Below are 25,236 nucleotides of genomic sequence, written 5' to 3' on the forward strand. Positions count from 1 at the left end.
TTCCTTTAATCCTCACTACAGCTCTGAGTACAATTATTATGTCTACTTTTATAGATTTGGAAACTGAGATTCAGAGAAGTTAAGTAATTTGCCCAGGGTACACAGGTTAAACAGGAGTCAACATTTGTATCCTGGTCTAATTCTAAATACTATGATAGAACTGTATCCACATCACCAACTCTAACATCATCAGGTCTCAAAGGTCAAGGAAATTTCCTGCACTCTAGAAAGAGAAAGAATTCATGTCCTGAGCTATCCATGACAAATCATGACCAGCTTGTGGCTTCAGCTTTTAAAAAGGATCTTTCTATATCCATGTCTATTTCCTACAGGGAAAGAAAAATTAAGGTTTAGAAAAAGAGAAGCATTAATCATGTCAAGTCTAACTTAAGGCAGGGTCTTACTTCTAAGAATAGATTCAAGCTTCCTCAATGAGGCAATTATCACATTTCTTTGATTTTGAAATGTAAATTTTTTACACTAACATTTCTGGAAGAGAGATGTGCCCTACAATCAAAGGCATTTCACAGTTTAATTGGCAACTTTTTCTTCTTTAGTGGTATATAAAATAATGGTGCAACTTATAATTGATGGTATTTTATATTTAATAAAACATGAAACAGACTCAATGGAGATCTTAGCAAGAAATTAAGTTTAAAAGCCAAATATCATGTTTGGTTTTATACTTAAATTCCTACAGACCTAAGAAGAAACTGACTTAGCCAGTTCAACACCAGTGGAATTAAGGAGGAGAAATATTCTACCAAATCCAACATATTCCTCACCAAGAACCAAGTCCAGAGAATGTCCAAGATCCCAATTCCATCATATAAGAAAGTGTCAGGTACAGCTTCTTTGATCCTACGACAAATCATGAACCCACAAGCTGTGACAATATATTCTTCAAAAAAAACCCTGGGAATAGCCAGGTGTACCCTGGAGAAACTAATTCAGGATATACTTTAAACATAATTCCCTAACATATCAGTTAATTCACCCTGAGTAAGTAACTCAGTTTCTCTAAGCCTAATTAATTTCTCCAAGTCTGTGAAATGGGGATAATAGTCCTTGCCATACCAACCCCTCAAGGCCGTCATGAGGATCAATGAAATTAATTTATGTGCAAGCATACAAACTGAGGTAGTCTCAGAATCAACAGTATGAGAAGAAGGGAAATAGGAAAAGGAGAGAGATGGCATTAAAAAAAACTGTGCCAGTGGTGCTTGGTGGCTCAGTTGGTTAAGCATCTGCCTTCAGTTCAGATACCAGGGTCCTGGGCAAGAGCCCCACATCAGATGACTCCCTACTGGGGATGGGGGTAGTCTGCTTCTTGCTATCCCTCTGCCTCTCTCTCCCTCTGCCTGCAGCTCCTCCTGCTTGTGACACACTTTCTCTCTGTCCAATAACATCTTTTTACAAAATAAATTTTAAAAAGTAAAATGTTGCTAAATATACAATTTTGCTTAGAATTGGCCCTGGACTTCAACCTCTAAAAAACTAAAAATTCTGTACTTGCGTGTACACACACACACACACACACACACACACGTGTGAACAAATTTATGCACATGGAAGGAGTTGTATGAACACATATCTGCACATTCTAGACATATACAGTGTTATTCATATGTGCCTGCACAGGTGATCATATATACACATTTATCTTAATGTGTGTATCTATACACAGGTTAATTCACAAATACTTAAATGGACTTTAATTCCAAAGATATGAAAACCCACAGAGCTATGCTTCCATACACATATCTGGTCCTTGTACACATCTACACACATGTACACATAAACAGAGATTCTTCCAAAGACTTCGCTGCTGAGGCCTTCGAAGCCAGCTTCTCATCCGACGTTCATGACAAATGCCTTAAAACACAAGCTCTAACATCCTGACTAGAAAACTCTCCCACCCAGCACCGCTCAACCCCAATTCCTCCTTGGAATGACTCAGTTCCTCAATGGGAAAAGAGACAGAGCCAGCGGGGCCAGACGTGAGGAAGGAAATACTGCTGGGAACATGCATGACCCTCTCCTGGGTACCATCCACAGCAGCATGAGTTAAGCTTCAGTTTGTCCTCCTCACCATCTGTGCCCTTTGATACAGGCCAGATACTTGCTGGGGAAAGCATCCTTCAAAATTAGCTCGTTCATCCTGGTTCTCACCTTCTCCAACAATACTGCTCTTTGAAAGAGACAGCATGAACACTGAAAATAACACCAGACTTGGAGTTAAGAGGTCAGTTCTGCCACCAATTTAGCCACATTAGAAAGGACTTTTTTGGCTTTAATGTCTGCAAAACAAGGGGGAACTGGGAGCAGTATATACTGAGGATATATCTTGCTCTAACATTCTAAGATGACATTATAAAAGGCAAGTTTCTAGAAACGTAGGCCTTCTGGTTACTTATCCTGGAAAAGAAAAATCCCCCTGCTATGGAAAGAGGTGGTCCAAACAGAATTACTAGAGGCAAGTATTAAACTCAAAAGATGCTAATCTGGGAATTAGAAGACCTGGATTCCAATCCAAATTCTGTCATTAAAAGCACTCTGAAAAACATAGTCTATTACAGAGAGGGTATATCTAAAGTACATTTATTATTAGTGGCCTGTTTTACATTTGACTGATAATAATTAATTCCTTGAGGAAGAAATTGGGCTTATCTACTTAAAAGATACACATCACATGTGTTATTAAATAACTTAATGATATTAAATTTAATAATGTTAATGACAGCTACACTTCCATGGTGCTGTTTTACAACCTAAAAAGAAATTTCATATCAATGAGCTCATTTATTCTTCACTACAATCTCTTGAGACAAGAATTATTATTCCCATTTTGAAGCTAAATATATATGTGTCATGTTACTTTTTAAAAATGTGTAGTCTAAGAGCAAAGACCCATCACTTTGGCTCTCAAATTCCAAAATTCCACCTTACAGTACCATCCCCACTCTTTCCAATACTTTCTTTCCTTACCCCACACCGAAAGGCATGTGGAACTTTTCCACCCAGATGAAAACCCTTTTTTTTCCTAGACTGCTCTGGATTCAAGCCCCATACCTGTAAAGCTCATGTACTTCTGGCTGTTGGAAGTCTTCTTTGAGTTATAAAATTCCAATACATCCAGAACAGCCTGCGGGTTTTTCTTCTGCTCTGACTTAGTGATATTTGATGTCTGAAGGAGGCGAGCCCATTGCTCTGGCATCCCCTATAAGAGAAACATACAACACTATCAGGAAGGCATAGTCAAAGGAGATCCTGAAGGAGAAACTCTGATACCTGCTGGCAGTTAAAGACAGGTTTAGCCATTTTTTCTATACCCTCAGAGCACTAGACAAGCCTTTTTTATAGTACCTATCTCATTGTATTAGTCATTTCTTGAGGTGTTTGCTCTTTCACTAGGCTATTCCACCTTCAGAACAGGAACCATGTATGATTTGTCTTTATATGATCAGTTCCCCATGCAAAAACAAAGCCTGCTGCCAAGAAGACACTTAACAGAGGGCTAGTTAAGGAATGGAGATATGCCTTCTCAGGTACAGTTTTGGAGGCAAAGAAAATGTCCCTCTTATGAATGTAAGAAGATAGTAATGAGGGTCTCAGGCAAAGACAGAGGCATCAGAAATACTAAGGGGAAAAAGAAATGAATCTAACAGTGCATAGTCAGAACTCTCAAAGATCAAAGGCCTTTCTGTGACCCAGGACTTACTGTAAACTCCCCTGTGACAGCATCAAAACCAACGTGAATCGTGTGCTCAAAATCTGAAGGAAGAGAAATCTCCGGCCGTTCCTTCTCCTTCTTTTTATTTGCTGTTAGACAAATGGGAAAGGAAATAAAAAACAAGGACATTACATTTTTTGGCTTATTTAACTCTTTGTTGAGCTGTGGGCTCCTTTGAAGACTAAGGGCTGTCTACTTCACATAAGTACTGACAGAGCCAGATGCCAGATTTGGATTAGAATAGGTGTTCAAAGCATGATTAAAGAACTTAATTTTTTGTGGAACTAAAGTAAGGGAGGGAAAGAAAGAGTTTAAAGTCCTAGCTCTACCACTAATGAGCCATTTGCACTTGATCTTAGCGTAAAAGCCGAGAAGAGATTAGTAATGAGCCATTTGATCTGGGGCGAGTCACTTCCTTTTTCTGAACCCTGGTTTCTCCATCTGTAAAAAAGAGAAGGCCCAGGCAAATGGTCTCTAAAGATCCTTCAAGCTCTGACATCCTACATTATATGAGCTCCTATGACCTGCATCCTACTGGTTTGGTATTTGATTATGGACTGCTTTTAGGTTCTCTCAATTTAGAGAATTTAAATCTAAATGTAATTTTAATAATATAAATCATTAATATTTTATCAGATGCTAACCAGACAATGGTTCTAGTTCTTCACATGTATGAATTCACTTTAGCCTCATGGCAGCCCTGTCTGGGTAGATACTATCTTCCTTATTTCGCAGGTAAGGAAATGGAAGCACAGAGATTAAGTTACTTGCTTAAGATCACATGGTTAGTAATTGGCAGCATCCAGATACAAACCCAGGCAGTCTGGCCCAGAGCCTAAGCTCAAAACCACTACGCTACACTGTCTCCCCAAGCTAGGACCTTAAAGGATTATACAGACCAAATATTTGTAGTCATCCCTCTCCCATCAAGGGTAATGAGTAAAATAGATGTTCACTAAGGTCCTGCTGACCTGGTAAAAAAGACTTCAACATTTAAGGAATTTTAGTGCTGAAGTAAAGTACCCTTGTCGGGGGTTCAATTATGTCCCCCCAAATTCATATGTTCTAACTCCAACTAGCTCAGAATGTGACCTTATTTGGAAATAGATCCAAATGTAATTAGTTATGTTTAGGTCATACTGGAGCAGGATGGACCCCTAATCCAGTTAAGACTGGTGTTCTTATAAAAATAAGAAATTTGGAGACAGAGGCATGTAAGAATACCATATGAAGATGAAGAAAGATGTCAGAGTGATGCTTCTTCAAGTCTAGAAACACAAAAACCACCAGAAGCTAAGGAAGAGGCATGGAACAGATTTTTCTTCATAGCCTTCGAAAGGAAACAACCCGGGTGCCTGGGTGGCTCAGTTGGTTAAGCAGCTGCCTTCGGGTCATGATCCTGGAGTCCTGGGATTGAGTCCCACATCAAGCTCTCTGCTCAGCAGGGAGTCTGCTTCTCCCTCTGACCCTCCCCTTCTCAATGCTCTCTCTCTCAAATAAATAAATAAAATCTTAAAAAAAAAAAAAAAAAGGAAACAACCCTGCAGACAACTTGATCTTGGAATCCTAGCCTCCAGAACTGAAACAATAAATTTCTGTTGTTTAAGCCGCCTAGTTTATGGTACTTAGTTATAGAAGCTCTATAAACATAACCCTCTTCCAGCTAAAATGAGTTTCAAGGTCTTGGTATCAAGCTAGACCTCAGCTGAAATCTGCAAATGCAATCCCACTGAAACAGGCTTAAATACTTCCAAGTCTCAGCCAGATAATCTTTCTTCCTAAATGGGGACCTACAGAGCCCAGATTTTAAATATCTGTAGAAACCCTCCTTATTTCTCCAGCCAAGGCTCCTCCTCCTTCAATGTTCTAGGGAGGAGGCCATCTGGTCTGAACTCCCAGGAACTCCTACACATACCTGGGGGAACTGGGTTCAGAGGCTAACTGCAAACCTACTATTTATTGAGCTCTTACCATGTGCCAAGCATGTGCTAAGAATTTTACATGCATCATGTCACCAAATACTCTTACAGCCCTATAAAATAGATATTAACATCTGCATTTTATAGGTAAGGAAATATAATTTGCTTGATCATTGCTGAGTTTCAGCGACAAGTCTATCCTAAAAATATTAGACACTGGCCATTTAAGCTCAAGGGCCTAAGAGGCAAAACCAGAATATCCCCTCTTTATTTATTTATTTATATATATGTGTTATGTTAGTCACCATACAATACATCATTAGTTTTTGATGCAGTGTTCCAAGATTCATTGTTTATGCACCACACCCAGTGCTGCATGCAATACGTGCCCTCCTTAATACCCATCACCAAGCTCACCCAACCCCCCACCCCCTCCCTTCCAAAACCCTCAGATTGTTTCTCCCCCTCCAATTTGCCCCAATTCATTTTTCTTTTCCTTCTCCTAATGTCCTCCATGTTATTCCTTATGCTCCACAAGTGAAACCATATGATAATTTACTCTCTCTGCTTGATGTATTTCACTCAGCATAATCTCCTCCAGTCTGATCCATGTTGCAGAATAACCCCTCTGTAAGGCAAATCAGCAATGAAAGCCCAGGAGCCCTAAGTCTCTGGTCTTCCCCACTACCAATCTCTCGATGAAACTACCAGTTTTCTCCTTATGGAAGTCATGTTCCACACTGTCAAGTCAAGGCCCCAAATCCTTGGCTCCATGACAAGACATTTTCCCTCCCAGAAATGCTCAGGATCATATACCAGCAAGGCTCCGAAAAAACCCATAATTCACATCTAAGAGAAATCACCACAGGGGAACCTGGGTGGCTCAGTCAGTTAAGTGTCCAGCTCTTGGTTTTGGCTCAGGTCATGATCTTGGGATCCTGAGATAAAGCCCTGTGTTGGACCCTGTGCTCAGCACAGTCTGCTTCTCTCCCTCTCTTTCTCTGACCCTCACCCTGCTCATGTGCTCGCTAGCACGCTCTCTTGCTCTCCCTCTTAAATGAATAAATAAGTAAAATCTCTAAAAAAAAAAAATATTAAAATTAAAGAATTCACTGTAGTACCTAAGAACTTGGCTGGGGGTAAGACAAGGCTGAATGCCAGGTTTCTCTGAGCCTATCCTTAGAGATCAGATTAAAAGTATAGGCTGAATTATATTAATCAAAACAGTAAGGTACTGGCACAAAAACAGACACATAGATTAACAGAACAGAATAGAGAGCCTGGAAATAAATGCATACGTATATAGTCAATTAATTGATGACAAAGGCAGCAAGAAAAAAGAATAGGGAAAAGACAGTCTCTTTAATAAATGGTGCTGAGAAGACCAGACAGATATATTTTTTCATAAAAGAATGAAACTAGACCACTTCTAACACTATACACAAAAATCCTAGAAGAAAGCACAGGCAGCAATTTCTCTGACACTGGCCATAGCAACATTTTTCTAACATTTTCCCTTGTCTCCTAAGGCAAGAAAAACAAAAGCAAAAATAAACTATTAGGATTACATCAGAATAAAAAGCTTTATTGTGCAAAGAAAACCATCAACAAAAAGGTAACCTACTGAATAGGAGAAGATATTTGCAAATGATATATCCAATAAGGGGTTTACATCTAAAACATACAAGAACTTACACAACTCAACTGCAAAAAATACCAATCTGATTTAAAAAATGGGCAGAGGATGCAAATAGGCATTTTTCCAAAGAAGACATCCAGATGGCTAAAAGACATGAAAAAATGCTCAACATCACTAATCATCAGGGAAATGCAAGTCAAAACCACAATGGGATATTACCTCACGCCTATCAGAATGGCTAAAATCAAAAACACAAGAAATAACCAGTGTTGCTGGAGATCTGGAAGAGAAGGAATATTTTTTTTTTAAGATTTTTATTTATTTATTTGACAGACAGAGATCACAAGTAGGCAGAGAGGCAGGCAGAGAGAGAGAGAGGAGGAAGCAGGCTTCCTCCTCCCAGGACACTGGGATCATGACCTGAGCCGAAGGCAGAGGCTTTAACCCACTGAGCCACCCAGGCGCCCCGAAGAGAAGGAATATTATACACAGTTGGTAGGAATGTAAATTGGTACAATTTACAACTGTGGATTGTACAAACAGCAATGTGGAAAACAGTAGAGAGGTTCCCTAAAAAGTTAAAAATAGAATTATCATATGACCTAGTAATCCCACTACTGGGTATTTACCCAAAGAAAACAAAAACACTAATCTGCATAGATACATGCACCCCTATATTTATTAGCATTATTACAATAGCCAAGATATGGAAGGAATCTAAGTGTCCACTGATAGACAAATAGATTAGAAAGATGGAAACACACACACACAAACACACACAAGGAATACTTTGCCGCCATAAAAATGGGATGAGACAGTACCATTTGTGGCAACACTATGGACTGGAGGATATTATGCTAAGTAAAATAAGCCAGTCTGGGAAAGACAGATACCATATGATTCCACTAATATGTGAAATCTAAAAAAATGAATACACAAACAAACAAAAAGCAGAATGAAACCTATAATTACAAAGAATAAACTGATGGTTGCCTGGCGGGGGGCTGGGGAACAGGCAACATGGTGGGTGAAGGGGAGTGGGAGACACAGGCTTCTGGTTATGGAATGAATAAGTCACAGCATAAGGAATATAGTCAATGGTATCGTAATAGCACCATATGGTGTCAGATGATAGCTATACTTGTGGTGAACACAGCATAACGTACAGACTTGTTGAATTGCTGTGTTGTGCACCTAAAACGAAAGTAATTTGTGTCAACTATGCTCAAATAAAAAAATAAAATTTCTTTCAAATACAGCTGTGGACTAAAATAGACCCCCAAATCCATAGCTAAGGCCCCAGTGTTCAAGAAGAGCTAGACTGCAAATATATGATCCACTTGTATTGCCTTTCCCAGTCGACTTGTCTGAGCCTCACTACCAGACTACATATCCCTATAGGGCAAAGAAAGTATCAATACAGCTTACAGCACTTTAAAACAGAATTACATTTCATAATAATCACCTTCATCTGAGTCATGCTTTAATGCTTACAAAACACTCTCACATATATTACTTCACTGGAGCCTCCAAACAACCGTGTGTTGAGCAGGGCAGTGGTTATGGTGCCTGTTTGAGAGAAGAAGAAATAGGGGTTCCAAGAAGTTAAGTAACCTGCACGAGGTCACAAGCAAGTTGGAAGCAGATCTGCAATCAGAACTAAAGTCTTCAGGCTCCCAGTCCCAAAGCCTTCCTATTCTACGGCGCTGCCTCTTAATGGACTACTGCTGCTCATGATTATGCGCTCTCTTCTCTCTCTCCCCCACTGCTCTTCCATTCAGTCCCCAGGTTACTAATTTCTTGTTCTATATAGTGATCAAATTTATCCACTTCTCCATTTTCACTGCCACTACCCTATTTCAGGCATTGTTATCTATGGCCTTGGATCTTTCTAACAATAACCAGTCACCTGCATTCCAGTCCCCTTCAATCAGACAGCAGCCAGGGTGATCTACAACCTTGCTATTCAAACCAGTATCAGCAAAACTTGGGGGACCATTAGAAATGTAGGATCTCAAGCTCCAGCCCAGACGTACTGAATTAGAATCTGAATTTTAATGAGATCCCAAATGATTCACGTGCATACAAAAGTTTGAGAATCAAGAGAATGAGAAGACAAACCACAAGTAAAAAGAAAATATTTGCAAGAGATATATCTGATAAAGGATTATTATCCAAAATATATGAAGAACTCTCAAAACTCAACAATTAGAGATAAACAATCTGATTAATAAAATGCACCACCATGGTATATGATGTTAATAGTGGGGAAGGTTGTACATATGTGGGGGCAGGAGGTATACAGTTATACAAGATATACTGGGTACCATCCCCTCAATTTTGCTGTGAACCTAAAACTGCTCTATTTTTTTAAGTTCCTGATGCTCTGTACCTCTTCTTACTTCCCGCTATTTATGTTCCATATGTTCTATACCAGCTACACTGAACTAGTTATGTCACCAAACATGATGAGCTCTTTCACACCTCTTCCCATTTTCTCAAACTACACCCTTTGCTTATAAATTCTGCCTTGCCTTTTCCTTCGCTTGTTACCTCAGCCTTTAATTCACCCTTTTCGGGTGTCAGCTTAAAGATCATCTCTTCTCTGAAGTCCTCCCTGATCTCATGGTTGGGCATTCCTTCACCCTCTCTTCTGTTTCCACAGCACCATTACAGTAACTGCCTATTTTTTAGGTTTACTTTCCAACCAGACTGAGTCCCAAGTGCAGTGGTCATGTCCAATTCACCATGGATCCCCAAAAGCTAGCACACATCTGGCACAAAACAGCAAATGAAGAAAGGAACAAATGACCAAATATGTAACTTGACCTGGCAAGAGTCTAAAGAATCCTGTTGAAGGCAGGAAATTCCCTCCAGGACAGGAATAAATGTCTCATTTTTACAAGGTCTGACCTGACTTTTCACAATCCTTATTACCCAGCTACCTCAGTCCTGTCTGAAAACCCTGCTCTGTAGGAGCTCAGCACACTGGCCAAAAGAAATTCTGAAGTCCCAATGCCTCCAAAGACCCAGGATAATCTTGATGAAAGGCAGCAAAATGGGGGGTGGGAGATGGGAAGGATGAGGGGAGGAATGAGAAGGTCCAGAATCCAGGCCAGTTTTGCCCCTACACACCACATAGTCCAGGTTCTCAGCTTTCTCATCTGAAAATGGAGAGAATGGACTAGATGATTATAAGGACCCTTCCAGCTTCTATAATCCATAAGTCTATGAAAACAGAAAGATGAATACTCTCAAAGCTCTGTAGCTAGATTCTTCCTGACATTGCACCTCACAGTTTTTAGTAGGTACTCCAATCACATCATCTCATATAAACACCACAATCCCGAGAGGCAAGTTTTATTTGTAGATTAGGAAATTAAAGCACAGACTTGCCTACAGTTATTGAAGTGACTGAAATTCAAAAGGTGTGGCTTCAAAGCCAAGGCCCTTTACATTCTACTGTTATCTCCCATAAAGAATTTCAAATTGAGTCAAGGAAACATACTTTGGTAAAATAAGGAAAGGAAATAATACTGAGTAAGAACTTACCATATATAAGATACCATAACACACATTATTTTCCTTAATTCTTAAAATCCTATGAGATAGATTATTACTACTGTCATTTTACAGATAAGGAAACTAAGTAATAATAATAATAATAATTTGTTCAAGCTCACATTGCTAGTAAGAACTGAGATTTGAACCCCAGTCTGATACAAAGTTTCTCTTCTCAGCGTCTTACTAAGAACTATTTGCCAAAGTGCCAACTGCTGGGGTTTAAGCTATTTATGCACTTGGCAATTTCCCTTCCAGAAGCAGCTGCATTTAGAAAGGGAAGGCCAAGAGTTTACCAGGGCCCAAATTAAGCAGTCATTAATGACATAAGTCCATCTGTCTTATTCATAGCTAGAATGCATGGGACATGGTACATGACTTTGGATTGCTTACTGTTCCTAAATTTCCTCTAATCTAGTCCCTTAAAAGATTGTGTGATGGAGAGGAGAAGTGAGTTGGGGGAAACCGGAGTGGTAGACAAACCATAAGAGACTGTGGACTCTGAGAAACAAACAGAGGGTTTGGCGGGGGGGTGAGCCTGGTAGGGGTTATTAAGGAGGGCACGTATTGCATGGAGCACTGAGTGTGCTGCATAAACAATGAATTTTGGAACACTGAAAAAAAATAAAATGAAAAAAATTGTATGGAAGAACAATTATGTTATTTCTATGTTTTACTTAGATTTTTATTTTACACTTACATATCTTCTATTTTTATATATTATTTCTAATTTATATTATTAATATACTATATAATATACCATTGTAGGCATGGGACGTCAATACAAAAGAAACTCCAGTAATGGAGACACAGAAAAAGAATGGCTCAGAGGATGAGTAGTCTATAGAAAAGAGCCCCAAGGAAATGAAATCAATTAACACATGAAAAAACAGGGTAATGCTGAAGCTGGCTCCCATAGGATACTTTTTGCCCCATAACCTTTGCATATACCTGCCATATTCCTACCTCCAAGTTTTTGCTCACTTTTTGTTCTCCTTGCTTTAGAATGCTCTTCCTCCCAATCTCCCTGTCAAATTCTCAGTCATCTTTTAAAGACTGGTTTAAGTCCTACTTCTCTTCCTGAACTTTCCTCCCTCTGTTAATTCCCAAGACAATAAATCTGCCACACGATCATGCATTTTCCTATCTTGTATGGTTCCTTGCTATTTTAAAGACCCCTTTCCTTAAAATGTAAGCTTCTTAAGAAGCATAATCATGGCTTGTAATTATGATTGTTCAACTTCCAAATCTTCCACTGAGGACCCAACACAGAATAAGTTATTCCAGAACACACCAAAAGTATTAGGAAGTAACCTTAGAGACCGTTATTCTACTCCCTGAAAAAAGAGCCCTGAGAAGTAAACTGACTCGATTTGCAGAGCTGCATTAGAGAGCAACAAATGGAGGTAAGACTCAGTTCACCTGATCAAATCTTCTACCTTTGTGATACCCCCTGATCCCTACTGACTGATTTGACTGGAAGCAACTAATGAATGAAGTAACAGGTTAACATAGAGCAGAACTGAACTATAAGAAGAGGAAGGGCTTGGCTGAAGTGAGAGAGAAGGGAAGTACAGGGGTGAAAAACAAAACAAACCAAAAAACTCTAGCTGGGGGCGCCTGGGTGGCTCAGTGGGTTAAAGCCTCTGCCTTCGGCTCGGGTCATGATCCCAGGGTCCTAGAATCGAGCCCCACATCGGGCTCTCTGCTCTGCGGGGAGCCTGCTTCCTCCTCTCTCTCTCTCTCTGCCTGCCTACTTGTGATCTCTGTCAAATAAATAAATAAAAATTAAAAAAAAAAAAAAAAAACTCCAGCTGGCAGGATTTGTCCCGAGTGCTGTGCAATTTAGGCTGAGTATTCACTGGCTGGGGACCACCAGCAGAAAACAGGGTACCTGAGGCAGGAAAGCAGGATGGAACAGAGAAGTCATATAGTCACAGAGCCACCTGGCACTTGGCAAACCCCTTCCTGGAAGTAACAATCACCTCCCTCACATGTGTATAGCCCTTCACATTCACTGCCTCACTAGCTCCTTACAACAACTCCAAGAACCAGACAGCATGGATTATCCCCATTTCGTTGCTGAGAAGACTGAAGTCAGGGAATTTTAAAAAATCTGTTCTGGACTATGAGTCAAAGGAAGATGGATCCAGTATTCTCTTTGCCATTAAATAACTTTATGGCCCTGGAAAAGTCTCTTTCTTCTTCTGAGGTCAAATCTTCAATCTGTAAATAGGTCACTGATCCATGTTCAGGTACACAGATAAAGGTGGGTAAAGAAAATCACCTTTCTGGAGAAGGTTAATACCTGAAAAAACTCATGAAGGATAAACAGGAGTTGGTCAGGCAGAAATGGGGAAGGACATTCCAGAGGGAAACAGAGTAAACAAAGTCTCAGAAAACAGTGATCTTTGTCCCAGCTTTCCACCTGCCCAGCAAGTCAACCAAATTTAATAACCCTTATTAGAGATGTACAACAAGTTGGGACTGAGGGGAGAGACCATGGAGAAAATAAAGCAAACTCGGGATTCTGGTAGGCCCATATCTCAAGGCCACAAACATCAGGCTGTCTGGGACGACTGCTGTTCCTAGCATATTTTTTTATGGTGGCTAGCAAATATGAGTCTAGAAGAATCTGATAAAGACCTATGTCTGCACAAGAACTTGTAAGTGAATGTTTATAGCAACATTATTCAAAACAGTCAAAAAGCAAACGTCCCTCAACTGAAGAACAGATGAATAAACGAAATAAAAATATGGTACATCCATACAACAAAATGTTTATTCAGCTATAAAAAGAAATGAAGTCCTGATCCATGCTACATATGGATGAACTTTAAAAACATTATGCTGAATGAAAGAAGCCAGTCCCATGGGGTGCCTGGGTGGCTCAGGTCATGATCCCAGGGTCCTGGGATCAAGCCCCACATCAGGCTCTTTGCTCAGCAGGGAGCCTGCTTCCCTCTCTCTATGCCTGCCTCTCTGCCTATTTGTGATCTCTATCTAGTTCTTTCTCTCTCTCTCTCTGTCAAATAAATAAATATATAAATCTTTAAAAAAAGAAAGAAGCCAGTCCCAAAAGGTCACGTATTATGTGACTCCATTTATATAAAATGTCCAGAAAAGTCAAATCCATAAACAGAAAGTAGATCAGTGGTTGCCAGGGGGCTCGGAGAAGAAGGAAATGTGGTAAAGTACAGGGTTTCTTTTTAGAGCTATGAAAATGTACTAGAGTTAGAGCAGTGTGATAATTGTACAATCTTGTGACTATAGTAAAGACCACTGAACTGTACACTTTGAGATGGTGAACTGTATGTGAATCATATCTCAATTTTTTAACCAAGTAAATGTAATTTACTGTATTAAAATAAAGGAGAAAATGTATAGAATTAAATTAATGCAGAAAAGGCATTTGCTAAAATTTTATATCCCATTGTGATTAAAACCTCTTAGCAAACTAGGATTACACGGGAATTTCCTTAATCCAATAAAAGCTAATAACCAAAAAACACTAGAGCCAACATCATACTTAATGGTGAAATGCTGAGAGGTTTTCCTCTGAGATTACAAATAAGATAAAGATGTCACTTCTATTTACCATAATCCTGAAGGTATTAGCCAGTGAAACTAGGAAAGAAAAAGAAGCACAGGGAGAAGGATTAGAAAGGAAGAAACAGGGGCGCCTGGGTGGTTCAGTGGGTTAAAGCCTCTGCCTTTGGCTCAGGTCATGATCTCAGGGTCCTGTGATCGAGCCCCGCATCGGGCTCTCTGCTCAGCAGGGAGCTTGCTTCCTCCTCTCTCTGCCTGCCTCTCTGCCTACTTGTGATCTCTCTCTGTCAAATAAATAAATAAAATATTTAAAAAAAAAAAAAAAAAAAAAAAGAAAGGAAGAAACATAACTACCACAATTTACAGATAATATGATTGTGTATACAAACACAGAAAAATTCTAATAGGAGAAAAATCTTCATAACTTAGAACAGGTAAAGAGTCCAAAAATAAAATAGAAAGCATTAGAAAGGAAATAATAAATCTGACTATATTAAATTCTATCAAAAATACCATTAAGTGCATAAATGAAGATACCTGCAATATATATAACTGGCAAAAGGCTTGTATCTAAATAAGAACTCCTGCAAACCAATAAAATTTTTTTTTTCTTAAATGGGCAAAAGGCTTGACCAGGCACTTCACAAAAAAGACACAGATGTAGTGAAAAGAAGGGCCAAAGATACCCCAAAGATACAGATGTAGTGAAAAGATGGGCCATCTGTAGCCCAATGTTTATAGCAGCAAAGGCCACGGTTGCCAAACTGTGGAAAGAACCAAGATGCCCTTCAACGGACGAATGGATAAGAAAGATGTGGTCCATATACACTATGGAGTATTATGTCTCCATCAGAAAGGATGAATACCCAACTTCTGTAGCAACATGGATGGGACTGGAAGAGATTATCCTGAGTGAAATAAGTCAAGCAGAGAGAGTCAATTATCATATGGTTTCATTTATTTGTGGAGCATAACAAATAGCATGGAGGACATGGGGAGTTAGGAGAAGGGAGCTGGGGGAAATTGTAAGGGGAGGTGAACCATGAGAGACTATGGACTCTGAAAAACAATCTGAGGGGTTTGAAGTGGTGGGGGGTGGGAGGTTGGGGGAACCAGGTGGTGGGTATTAGAGAGGGCACGGATTGCATGGAGCACTGGGTGTGGTACAAAAACAATGAATACTGTTACGCTGAAAATAAATTAAAAATAAAATAAAAAATAAATAAAAATTAGAAAAATAAAAACTATTTTTAAAAATTAAAAAAAAAAGTATACCCAAATGGCCAATTAATAGAAAAGCTGCTTAACCTCATTAAAGACTGATAATAAAAGTGGTGACAAAAACAAGTAAAGTAAGTGCAACTCTTATGCACCACTGGTGGGAAGATACATTGAAAAACTATGTGTTTGAACTTTGAATTTTTGGTATTTATCAACCAAAGTTTAACACAAGTATCTGCATGATTCAGCAATTTTACTATGTACATGCACCCAACAGAAATGTGTGAACACATGTATAAAGACGTGCACTAGAATGGTCAGAAAACATTCCTAACAGTCTATTGCTGAAACAGTTTATGTTCATTAACAGTACAATGGAAAATATTCCTATAAGAGAATATTATATAGCAATGAAAATGAGCTAACCCACATATAAAAATATAGATAAATCTTGTTTTAAAATGTTAAACAAAGGCAAATATATGCTGTATGATTCTATATACAGCAAGTTAAAAAATAGACAGACTCATTTATGAGTTAATCTTTGGGAAGGAGAGATACGTTAGTGCCTGAGCTTCTAGGTGGCTAGCAAGATCTTTTTTTTTTTTTTGGTCATGTTAGTGGCCACATAGATGCAGTCAATGTATCACTGAATTGTACACTTCTGAAATGTGCATTTTTCTATATAAAGATGTAAAAGTGCAATGGTGGAATCTATAAGAACCATGGCTCATCAAAAGGTAAGACTTCAACAAACACTAAATACTAAGTTATAGTCAAATAATTCTTTAGAACATTTGAAAAAAACTTTAAACAAGTCCCCAAATGTTCTTGCAGTAGCACCAGTAAATGCCTAGCAATCAATTCCATAGCTCTTTGTTGCAAAGTTACTTTTTGTCTTGATAATACAAATATACAGGAGTGATCTTTCATCAATTCTACATTTTAGGACTTATTATGAAAACCACTTTTGGACTAATTAAAAGAATCATCCCCTTTTCACAATTAACAGTTAACTTTTAATGAATTTACAATTGTGCCTACCCATTTCTTAAAATTTAAAAAAAAAAAAAACTTTTTTGTATTGTTATGTTAGCACATCATTAGTTTTTGAGGTAGTATTCCAAGATTCATTGTTTATGCACCACACCCAGTGCTCCATGCAATATGTGCTCTCCTAAATACCCACCACCAGGCTCACCCATCCTCCCAACCCCTCCCCTCTAAAACCCTCAGTTTGTTTCTCAGAGACCTTTACATAAATAAAATAAATATATGTGTTTATTGCATGCCTTCATTTATTAAACCCTAATTATTTTAGTTGTGGGTAATCCATATCAAATAATTGTATATTTTATAGACAGGTCATCAATTTAATACTTTTATTTTAAGGACTAAACCCTTTTTTTAAATATATATATATTTTTATTCTTTGTGGGTTTTTTTGGTTTTTGTTTTGTTTTGTTTTTTATAAACATATAATGTATTTTTATCCCCAGGGGTACAGGTCTGTGAATCATCAGGTTTACACACTTCACAGCACTCACCATAGCACATACCCTCCCCAATGTCCATAACCCCACCCCCCTCCCCTAACCCCCCTCCCCTCAGCAACCCTCAGTGAGATTAAGAGTCACTGATGGTTTGTCTCCCTCCCAATTCCATCTTGTTTCATTTATTCTTCTCCTACCCCCTTAACCCCCCATGTTGCATCTCTACTTCCTCATATCAGGGAAATCATATGATAGTTGTCTTTCTCTGACTTGACTTATTTCGCTAGGATTAAACCCTTTTTAAGAAGGTATAATATGTTCACATTCATTTTAGGTTCAGGGAAGGTTATAGTGGTTAGTTCTCTACTGGGTTTTAGTTGTCAATAGCCAATAAATTTTAAAACTTGTAATTACAAGTTTAAAACTTGTAATTTTTTAAACTTCTGTTGAAACATTTAACTTTCAGGTTAAAAATTTTCTGTTATTTGGAGGCAGCTGGGTTGCTCAGTCATTAGAGCCTTGATCTCAGGTCTTGGTCTCAAGGCTGGTGAGTTTAAGCCCCATGTTGGGTGTGGAATCCACTTAAAAATTTTTTCTGTGAAATGAAAAATTTGTGTTTTAAATTAAAAATTTAGAATTTAATCTCTCTCTCTCTCACACACACACACACACACATACACACACAGAAACCTGGCTCATGAGCCACATATGATTTTACAGAGTATTTAGTCCAATTTTTTCATTTTAAAGATGAGAAAACCCAGAGAAGTTCAGAGAGTTTCTCAAGGCCACATTAACAAATATCTGAGAACACTGCAATAGGAACTAAACCCCAAACAGAATATTTTACAATGTTACTTCCTTAGAAAATCTTGAACACATAGTTGGTTGCCAAGCCCAACTCCTAATATCATATGTGTATCAATGCTTCATTATGTAAGTGAATTAGATAACACAGGGGAAGAGAAAAAGGGAAAAGGGAGAGGATTAGAGTAAGAAAGAAGTGAAGAGTATCTAAGAGATCTGGAGTTTAAGAGACTTACCTTTTTGGCCTCCGTTTCAAATATATTATTTGTTCCAGAAATCCAGGCCCATATCCCGAGCTTAGAACCCTGCTTCTGACAGATATTACAGAGAACTCTTGGAGACTTCTTGGGAAACCTGCTTAGTCTCAGTGCACAGAATAACTTAATCTGCTCTTCCCATTATCCCCATCTAAACCAACAGGAAATACAAGCCCAGACGTAGGAAGAGAAAGGTAGCCTATGCCAGAATCATTCTTTAATTCTACTTTGGAAGAACCCTGTTAAGGGTTGCTATTTTGTAAATGTCATAACAACTCAACCATGACTGCAAGTTACAATAGCCACCAAAATTTCTACCAACTCTAAAAAATGCTGCAGTTTGCATAGCATTTTTCACATCTTTAGTCTTCCGGCAATTCTAGGAGGTAAGTATTACTGTGTACCCATACTACAGATAAGAGAACTAAAGCCAAGAAAGGTAAAACAATTTAACCAAAGGTCACAAAGTTAGGGAGGGGCAATGGTGATAATTTTAAGGGCCTGAACTCCAACATGGCTTCTTTTGAATGTACCGTGCCTTCCCCATATTGCAGACTACATGAACATGCCAGTGAGTGATAGAACAGATGTTATTAAATGCAAATTAGTTTGAATGTTAAAAGAAACAACCAAATCAATTCCACTAAAGCCATCAGTCTAACATCTCTCGGATGGAAGCCCTCAAACACTATATGGTGTCTGAGGACTTAGAAGAATGAGAGAGTACAGTCCAGAAGCAAGAGACAATTATTCAAATTCAGACTCCATGCTCTACAACTATGCAGATGTGACCCTGGGGAAGCTGTTGACCTATTAAGTATCAGTGTTGTTCAGTGGTTTCAGAGTGTCAGTCCCCCACTCAGTACTCCCTAACTAGATGACCTTGGGAAAGTTAGTTAATCTCTATGAAACTCAGTTTGCTGTCTACTAAGTGAAATATTTATGTACCTGCAAGGGCTGGTATATTTCACAAACATCAAAGCTCTTAATATATTGTGTGGTAATTAATAGGCATTCAACAAATAGTAGCTGGTTATTGCTATTACTATTTTATGGTTATTTATTACTATTGTGTAGTTACTATTTGTTATAATTTCTATTTTTTATTATTGTTTTTAATTTGAAGACCAACTAAGGTAAAGAAAATGTACGTGTTTTATAAGCTAAAAGCTTTACAAACATGAGTTATCATTAATATAAGAAAGTTTCAGAGTAAGATTTCTGGACCCACTCACTAAGACAGAGAAACTGTGGCTAAGAAGAAAGAAGAAAAAATCATTCTGATGTCATGTAACTAGAGACCACAAGAAGAAATAAAGTGGAAAAAGAAGGTCAAAACCTCACCCATCCTAATTTTAACCCCATGTTGGCCTACTCCATTTGGCTTTCTGATAGCATGGGAATTCAGGCTGACACTGCCAAATCCTATGGTGCAGTACAGTTATCCGGGGTTCAGCACAAATCATTGGCCTTACTTATTTTTTTTAAAGATTTATTTTTAAGAAGCACCTCTCATTGGTTCAGCTGAGCTAATCTGAGCTCAAGGCAGTAAAATGCTCCAAACTTGGGAGAGATAAACACTGACGTAGTCCAGTTTTAAAATTAACTTTGCTAAACTCTTCCCAAGCCTGGAGAATTCCACTTTGGTTGCGAAAATTAAGCCAGAAGAAGATTCCAAACTAAATACTGCATGACTTAATAGAATAAACCAAAGTCTCCATATCCTAACCACAGGTACCAGGCTTTCCCACATAGAATTCTGCAACCCAGCACCACATACTCCTGGACTTCAGCTACAGCTTCTTTGATTTATTTACGCATTCCCCCAGGCACACACTGAAGCCCTGCTGAAGGTCAGCATTAGGTAATGCCCACAGACATTCTAACCATTGCCAGCTCAAATCTCAGCCACTACCGCAGGCCACAAAGACCCTTCTTTCTCTTTTCCCAAATCTCCTTAGAGACCTAAAACTACCCCTTTGGTAATTTTGGCTCCAAAAGTCTGGGTATGACCTAAGCATCTGTTATTCTTTAAAAGCACCATGAGTGAATCAGATATGTAATCTGAGTTGAGAACAATGAACAGAGATAGTTGGGTATGCTGTAACAAATACTGCAGGAAGACTGAGTTCCACACTCATCCCTGCCACTTTCCAGCTGTGATCTCAAGCAATTTAATTTTCTTTAAACCTCAGCCTCCTCAACTGAAAATGACTTGTGGGCATCAGATTAAACAAGAAGTGAGTTTCCCATTTTTTAAAAAAAAACCTCATACTTGTAGTGTTTTACAGTTTAGAAAATGGTTTTGTATTCACTATGTGAAATGGCAAAAGCCTACTAATGGTAAGGGTGACGGGAATTACAATTATTCCTACCTCACAGATGAGAATACTAAGATTAAAATAAATTGGTAAGAGGAAAAGAAATCACAGAATAAAAGTCAGAGATAGGACTCAATCTTGGTTCTCTAAGTCCAGTTCTAGACTATTTCTAGGCCAAATACTTTAGTAAGGCCATACCACTTCAAAGACTGCCAACTCTGCTTTGAATCCTGTAGGACTAAGTGAGGCACAAAGCAAAGGTCAACAAATGTTTATTGGTTGAAAGATAATATCAACAAGCATAAAATTAAGCTGAACAAAGGCTCCTAACAAAAGGGGGGGGGACTTCACTTATCTCATTGTGATGCATGCATTAATTATAGCCATCTTTAAAGCAAACCGATGAAACCTCTGTGCTCAGGGCATGCACAGAAAATCTATAACTAAGGGATGAAAGAGACAACTAGATTATTTCACAAGAACTTTTTAAAACTCTTTGCTTTCTGTATCTATACTTTGAATTCACAAAGAAACTGGTTTGAGATCTTGAGCTATGAGATTTAGTTTCAGAACAGATTTGGCCTAGGATCACTCAGTGAAGGGTGTCCAGATAGAATCTCTGGGTCTACACACAGATTTATTATTAATTAAAGTACTTTACAATGGCCCAGCTTCTTTTTACCTACACATGCAACCCAATCCAACTTCATCTTTATAATCTCATTTATTTAATTTTAGGATTTCAAAACTATGAGAGATCTTCTATGTTTACTGGTTTGACTCTAGTTTTTTGGATGAAGACACTGAAGTCTACAGAGAAATAACTGACCCAAGCTGTCAGTCAATTTATGACAGAACTAAGACTACAACTCAGATATTCAGACCCCCACCTTCCATTCAGTATGTAAGATCATCCTTTTAGTTCTCAATGATGTCTAAGTGTTATGCTTCCACCTGCTATTTTAGACAGGAATCATCTTTTAAATAAAAAAACAAAACACACACACACAAGTTTTACTGAGATATAATTCACTGAGATACAATTCATCCATATAGTGCACAATTTAGTGACTTTTTATATATTCACAGAGCTGGGCAACCATCCCCATAATCAATTTTAGAACATTTTCTTTTCTTTTTTTTTAAGTTTTCTTTCTTCTCTTTTTTAATTATGTTCAGTTGGCCAGCATATAGTACATCATTAGTTTTTGATGTAGTGTTCAACGATTCATTAGTTGTCTATAACACCTAGTGCTCATCCCAATACACGTCCATGTTAATACCCATCACCCTGCTACCCTATCCTCCTAACCCCCCTTCCTTCTGTAACCCTCAGTTTGGTTTCCAGAGTCCAGAGTCTCTCATGATTTGTCTCCCTCTCTGATTTCTTCCCATCCAGTTTTCCCTCCCTTCCCCTGTGGTCATCACATTTTATCACCCCAAAAAGAAACTCCATACCCCCTAATCCCATCTGCCTCTTCCCATAGCCCTGGGCAATGATTCATCTGCTTTTGCCTATGGATTTGCCTAGATATTTCATATAAATGGAATCATATAATATGTGGTCCTTTGTGACTGACTTCTTTTACTAACACAATGTTTGCAAAGTTCAACCATGCTGTGGCATGGATCAGAACTTCACTTCCTTTTATTATCAAATAAAATATTTATTTGTATGGATGTGCCACATTTTACTTACCCATTCATCAGTTGATGGCTATCTGGGTAATTTCTACTTTTTGGCTATTATGAATAATGCTGCTATAAACATGTGCAAGTATTATACGGACACGTGTTTCTATTTCTAGGTTATATAGTAACTCTATGCTCAATCTTTTAAGAGACTGCCAGACTTCTCTAAGTGTTTTTAACATTTACTTTCCCACCAGCAGTGTATAAGGGTTCCAATTTCTCCAAATCCTTGTCAACATTTGTTATTATCTTTTTATTACAGTCATCCTAGTGGGTATAAAGTGATATCTTACTGTGCTTTTGATTTGCAGTTCCCTCACAGTTAATGATTTTGAGCCTCTCTCCCATGTGCTTATTGGCCATTTGTCTGTCTTCTTTGGAGAAATGTCTATTCAGATCTTTTAGCCATTTTTCAATTGAGTTTTTTTTTTTATTGTTCTGTTGTATTAGCTCCTTATATATTTATGATACAAGTCCCTTATCAGATATATGATTTAAGAAAATTTTCTCCCAAGGGGAACCCTCTTACACTGTTGGTGGGAATGCAAGTTGGTGCAGCCACTTTGGAGAACAGTGTGGAGATTTCTCAAGAAATTAAAAATAGAGCTTCCCTATGACCCTGCAATTGTACTACTGGGTATTTACCTCAAAGATACAAATGTAATGAAAAGAAGGGCCATCTGTAGCCCAATGTTTATAGCAGCAATGGCCACGGTCGCCAAACTGTGGAAAGAACCAAGATGCCCTTCAACGGACAAATGGATAAGGAAGATGTGGTCCATATACACTATGGAATATTATGCCTCCATCAGAAAGGATGAATACCTAACTTTTTTAGCAACATGGACAGGACTGGAAGAGATAATGCTGAGTGAAATAAGTCAAGCAGAGATAGTCAAGTATCATATGGTTTCACTTATTTGTGGAGCATAACAAATAACATGGAGGACATAGGGAGATGGAGAGTAGAAGGGAGTTGAGGGAAACTGGAAGGGGAGGTGAACCATGAGAGACTATGGACTCTGAAAAATAATCTGAGGGTTTTGAAGTGGAGGGGGGGTGGGAGGTTGGGGGAGCCAGGTGGTAGGTATTAAGGAGGGCATATATTGCATGGAACACCGGGTGTGGTGCGGTGCAAAAACAATGAATTCTGTTATGCTGAAAAGAAATTTTAAAAAAAGAAAATTTTCTCCCATTCTATGGATTATCTTTTTACTTTCCTGGTGGTAAAATTCGAAGCACAAATGTTTTTAATTTTGATGGTATCTACAAAGCAGGAAATCTTATCTTCCTAGTCAGCAAGAACAATTTCAACTTTTCAAGAGTCCTCTTTACTACATATAGAAACTTGGGCTAAACACCTACTTACTTAACAGAGATCAAGAATTATGGTTGATAAAGCACAGTGTTAAAAATAAGCACACACCTGGGGCACCTGGGTGGCTCAGTGGGTTAAGCCTCTGCCTTCAGCTCAGGTCATGATCCCATGGTCCTAAAATAGAGCCCAGGACTGGGCATTCTGCTCAGCAGGGGACCCCTGCTTCCCCCTCCCCCTACCTCTCTGCCTACTTGGGATCTCTCTCCCTCTCTCAAATAAATATGTGGAATATATCAAATAAATATGTGGAATCTTAAAAAAAAAAAAAAAAGCATACACACCTAAACTGAGAGATAAACAAAGTTGCTATATATATGGAAGAAAATTCTAAGGCATGGTAACACCACCTAGATCATAGCCCTGTATCTAGGAAGTTGGCAGCTCCTATATAAATGAATTAGCCAAAAAATGAAAACTAAGCAATTTACCCATCTCTCTTCTAACTAGACCCCGAAAGAGCTCACTATGAAGGTGGAATAGGGGATAGGGTAAGTACACACAAAGATACAAGCCCAAAATAGTAAAAATTGTCAATAGTTCTCATTTCAGTTATTCAACAATTATTTCCTATCTATAATATCACTGCCTATTAGACATCTCTATGTCAAGGCATCTCAAATGCAAAGTGTCTAAAATTACCTTTTCACCTCAAATGCAATGTGTTTAAAGGCTTTCCTGTTTTCTCCAACTACCAATCCTCCTGACTTGTTCCTCTTCCTGTGTTCCTTATTTGGTTAATGATACTATCATCTACCATCTTACAGTGATCTATAACTATGCAGTTATATTTTTCTACAACATAGGGTACTTTCTGCAATTCGCCATTGTGCTTCTTATATTTGGCCTACTATTTCAGAATCCCAATTCTGATTTTATCATATAGTCTACTAGCTATGTCTACCAGCTTCAGTAAAGGAGTAAAGAGAACACATCCTTATATGAAGTGCCTTCTGTGTGGAAGGTACTTAATTAGGAAATTTGCATATAATCTTCACACAACAACCCTGTGAATATTATTCTAATTTTAGAGATAGGAAAATCCCAATCTTTCCTACAGATAGGAAACTAAAGCCAAAGGAGCTAACTGACATATCTAAGGTCTGAGAGCTGGTAAGTGAGTAATCCAGGATTTGAATCAGGTCCACCTAAATCAGAAGCTCATGATAACTATTTATAAAAAGAAAGCCAATTTCGTCAACACACCACAAGAAAAAGCCCTGCAAGCATGATGGAGAAATTTACCTTACATCAAGAGCCACTTAAATAAACAATTTGGGGAGTCAAACAAAAATCACTTATCAATGTAGACACCCAAACCTCTATTTCACTATCTTGTCCAGACAATTTCAGTGACTTTATCAGATACACTGTTAAAAGACTAATTATTCAGGGCATCTGGGTGGCTCAATCAATTAAGTGTCTGCCTTTGGCTCAGGTCATGATCTCCAGATCTTGGGATTGAGACCCGCATCCAGCTCCCTGCTAAATGGGAGTCTGTTTCTCCCTCTCCTTCTGCCCCTCTCCCCAGCTCATGCTCTCTCTCTCTCTCAAATAAATGAATAAAATCTTTAAAATCCTGTTTATTCTTCTAGAAGTTTTATCAATAAAAAGAAAATGAGCCCACCTAGTATGACCTCTTCTTAGTACCTCATGCTGAGTCCTGCTT

General features: G+C 38.4%; 1 protein-coding gene across 4 annotated transcripts in view; it reads right to left on the reverse strand.

Annotated features, from left to right (window-relative positions):
• PAK1 (p21 (RAC1) activated kinase 1) overlaps positions 1–25,236 on the reverse strand; it is a 148,149-nt gene that overhangs the window by 43,040 nt on the left and 79,873 nt on the right. For all 4 annotated transcript variants that reach the window (XM_013050253.2, XM_004781033.3, XM_013050252.2 and 1 more), the window contains exons 3-4: positions 3,722–3,822; positions 3,073–3,220 (exon numbers count right to left, since the gene is read on the reverse strand). In XM_013050253.2, coding sequence (XP_012905707.1) covers positions 3,073–3,220; positions 3,722–3,822 — 249 coding nt within the window. The remainder of the gene's footprint in view (positions 1–3,072; positions 3,221–3,721; positions 3,823–25,236) is intronic.

This window comes from Mustela putorius, unplaced genomic scaffold (assembly GCF_011764305.1).
Source record: "Mustela putorius furo isolate JIRA1106 unplaced genomic scaffold, ASM1176430v1.1 tig00003987_pilon_pilon_pilon, whole genome shotgun sequence".
Lineage (NCBI taxonomy): Eukaryota > Metazoa > Chordata > Mammalia > Carnivora > Mustelidae > Mustela > Mustela putorius.